The sequence below is a fragment of the Lactuca virosa genome, chromosome 1, assembly GCF_052849685.1.
Source record: "Lactuca virosa cultivar CGN04683 chromosome 1, Lactuca_virosa_CGN04683_v6, whole genome shotgun sequence".
NCBI classification, from domain to species: domain Eukaryota; kingdom Viridiplantae; phylum Streptophyta; class Magnoliopsida; order Asterales; family Asteraceae; genus Lactuca; species Lactuca virosa.
The window spans coordinates 228,578,508-228,582,463 of NC_136426.1; the positions used below are offsets into that span (position 1 = coordinate 228,578,508).

At 35.4% G+C, this 3,956-nt stretch overlaps 1 protein-coding gene across 1 annotated transcript; it reads right to left on the bottom strand.

The window, feature by feature from the left end:
- Nucleotides 1-1,896: 1,896 nt before the first annotated feature.
- On the bottom strand, nucleotides 1,897-3,518 carry LOC145165079 (anthocyanidin 3-O-glucoside 6''-O-acyltransferase-like). The gene has a single exon (XM_079083710.1). The coding sequence runs from the start codon at nucleotides 3,447-3,449 to the stop codon at nucleotides 2,052-2,054; it is 1,398 nt and encodes a 465-aa protein (XP_078939836.1). The 5' UTR covers nucleotides 3,450-3,518; the 3' UTR covers nucleotides 1,897-2,051.
- Nucleotides 3,519-3,956: the final 438 nt, after the last annotated feature.

The window sequence follows — 3,956 nt, forward strand, 5'->3', positions numbered from 1 at the left end:
AATAGTCCCCGAGGTTCGGTTGTGAGGACCGAAGGGTAGGTCAGCACCCCAGAATGGCTCGACACGGGTAGGTCAGCACCCCCAGAATGGCTCGACACTGGTAGGTCAACACCCCAGAATGGCTTGACACGGGTAGGTCGGCACCCCAGAATGGCCGTACCGGGTAGGTCGGGCACCCCAGAATTGTCTGGCAGTATGTATGCTATGTGGTACGATGGGGGAATTCACTAAGCTTTGTGCTTACAGTTTTCAATTTTGTTTCAGGTGCCTCTTCAGCGAAGGGGAAGGAGCCAGCGTGGTAGCTGCACATCATATACACATTGGATTCCGCATTATGTGATTTCTTGGGATTGTACTCTGACATTGTCACCACTTTTATGATATTATTTTGAGACATGAAATTATGGTTTTTACGAAATGACATGACTTCATGATATTTTCTTATGAATGTTTTCTACGTTGTTATGTACAAATCGAAATTTTTGGACTTGGAAAAATGGGATGTTACACGTAACTTTGGATTTACCCACATATTCTATAAGATGTTAGCCAATCTTTCTTTGTATATCACATAAATTACCGTATCTTTTGGGCATTTTTTTTACTATTGAGAAATTTTGGTGAATTGTATCTATTTTATGAATTTTAGGTAATAGTATCTACTTTATTACTTAAGTTGTTAATATTCCTTTTATTTCATGTAGCGAATAAATGAAGTATGCCGGTATTATGGTTATATGATATAATATATTGTCTATGCTAGCTCTAGTAAAGTGTGTTTCATTCTAATGCAATTTTATGAAAATTAAATCAAAGGTGTTCGTGTGTGGTGTTGTCGCGCGAAGGGGTGGGGAGATTTGAGTTTACGTTATACTTTATATTTTAATTAGAAAACCTTGACAATTTACAAAAGCAAAAATAAATTATATAAAAAGTCGAAATTTTTTTATTAACCGGAAAATCTTTATGGACCATTTTTATGATATGTGAAATGTCATTTTTGTAACATAATTTTTCAGTTATATCTTCGTTGGATCAAAATTAAGAATATTTTATTTACAAAAAAATTTAAATCTAAAAATCAACAAAATAATAGAACTTCAAGTTAAATTGGATTTTTGAATGACAATATGGAGTGTATGATACATATTTTGAAATGTTTTGTATTTATAATTTGTAAGAAAACTATAAATCTCAGTACATAAGAATTGAATCATCTAGAATTGAAACCCTATTTTAATTGTAACCCAAAATTTGTTTTATTATCAATAGGCTTAAAGAGTTTGGCATTACCATCTAACAAGTCTGTTAAGGTCCTTTTTCATATATATTGGTTGACATAGAAATACCACACTCATATTATGAATGAAATATTTTGGCTATCTTATTTATCCTTTTTACCAAATATTTGTTGGTCTGACACAATGGATGAGAAATCTTATTTTATTTGACTAAAGAAATTATGATTTTGTTTATTTAATTTATTTTAGAAAATACTTAAAATTTACATTTTGATATTTAACTTTTTATTCAATCGACCCGTGCAGTACACCGGTATCACACGTAGTCTTAAATATATAATGATTTTATACACAACAAACTAAAAACAACACAATTTATTTAATCGCGTAAATTAAAATGATGGATCTTGATTTTAAATTCAAAACAAGTTCGATCCATCCAAAAAAAAAAAAAAAAGAGCGGTTAACTTTGTTTTTCCTAATTTCTTCTTCCATTAATCTTTTGATCGGATTGCTTTCGTTTTCTAATTAATTTTTAAATTAGTTATCTGCCTTGAAAAGAAAGACTCATCACCCACTTGTACCGTTTTCATAGTTTCTTGTACGTTAGTGAACTTGTGAACATGACAAAAAGTACTTTATGTAGAGGAACGTGTGAATCTCAATCTCAATAGTAATATAAAATAATGTTATACATTTCCAAATTTATACGTGTGCAACGAAACACTTGGTCAAACTCCATATGCATTTGCAGAATTTATCGTCATTTTTATTGGATTGAAATGTTGGACCACATCATCATCTTCTTCATCATACAAGTTTCATTAGACCACCATTAAAGAGGGCTGTGAATGCAGCCATTTTAGCCTTAGAAAGAGCCACCCCTATCTCAATTCCACCTTTCAAATCCCTACTTCCCGTTAAAGAAATTACATGATTTGCCCTACAATTTTGATGACTTGATAACTTCTCAACTTTATCGACTTTCCCCCACCCAAAATCCATCCCATATGAATCCACTTTTGGTGAACCAAGAACCCTAACATTCAATTCATCCCATTCACATATCCACCTTTCAGCCCCTCCTAAAACGTCCTTATCAAGCATTTTAATCTCTTTTCCGATTGATTTTGCTGCAAAAACAACCCCATCTTCACCCAACAATTCACTCCTAAACGCCCTACATCTCCCAAAAGCTATGCAATTTCCAAAGTAAGCTGATGGTATTTCATCCCTTAAACGACTAGTTCCACCTGCGTTAAACCCTAGATAAAGAGGAGAACTAGAAGATGTACCTCTAGAATCATGGGCTTCTTCGACTTTAAGTAAACAAATCCATATAAAAGAACATACACTCACGTAGGGTGATAGATGTAATGGTGGATCTTCGTTTATCATCTTGCATTTTTCGAGTATGTGGTATTTGATCATGTTAATGTCGGAGGATGTCAAGATGAAAGTTGCTTGAACGATGTTTTGATCGACTTCTTCACCGGAAACTTCAGATGAATTCAATCGGCTCCACCATTGTTTCAAGAACGTGGTTTTAAGCGAATTGGGGTCGGAAATTACACTCCGATCGAACAAAGGTGTAGACTTGAACCCAGCGAAAGAATCTTTATTCAACAAAGATTTGCAAACTGAAGCCCAACACTTGATAAACTGATCTAGGGTTCTTTCGTCAGCTGCTACTTGTTGCGTCGTGACTCCGATGGAATACCCTAAATCGTGAAAAAATGTAACCTGGATGGCGAGAAGAGGGAGGACGAGGGTCAGATGGGGGTCACGTGGCATGGATGGAATTGGGAGCTTTGGTAGAAGAGAGTAAAGATTGACGACGTTTCGGGGGTGGTTGCCGGAGATATTGTTGATGTTGGCGTTTGAGTCCGCAATGGTGAGTGAGACGGAGTCGCCTTTGGTGTAAGTTAAGTGTGGCTCGGCGGGTGGTGGTGGAGCAGAGAGGTTTCCGGCGAGAGGGTGGAAGTGGTGGAGGGTGGTGGAGAGGGATTTTTTTAGAAGGGATATGACGGTGGTGGTCGTGGATTTTAGCGGAGGTTTTGGAAAGAAGAAAAGGGTTTGATATGAAGGGTAAAGAAGCCATGGAATGTCTAAGAAGGTTAGAGGAAGTGAGATCGGAGGTATGACGGAATCTGGTGGCGGAGATACATCGCATTGTTCAATGATTTTCACATGGTAGGGTACCGCCATTGAAGGTGGTAATGTTGTCAGGGACCAGACTGAAACTGCTATTCATACTTCCTTGTCATGGTAGGTTATTTATGAATAAGTAAATCATTGAACAATTGAAGGTGTGGATCTATTTTATAAGTAACGGGATTTCTCATCACAACACGACACGTTGTAAAAAAATCGAAAGTTATTTGTATTCACTAGGGTTATTCAGTTATATATTTTTATTTTCTTTTGGAATAATTAACTTGAGAAAACGTTTTTGTACATGTTTATTCACAAAACTTTTTTTTAGTGAGGTCGGCACCTTAATTTAAAAAAGAGGAACCCGAAAATAGTCGCCCAAAATGATAGATAAGTTGCAGCTACTTAGCCAAGGCGCATTTGTTGTATTTCATGTTTAATCCTAATTTATAAGATAAACTTTTAATTAGATTTTTTTTTGTACATTCTATGTTTTATATTTTTATTTATAATTATTATAAGTTTATAAGTTATAATGAGACATGGTTTATCCAAAGTCCA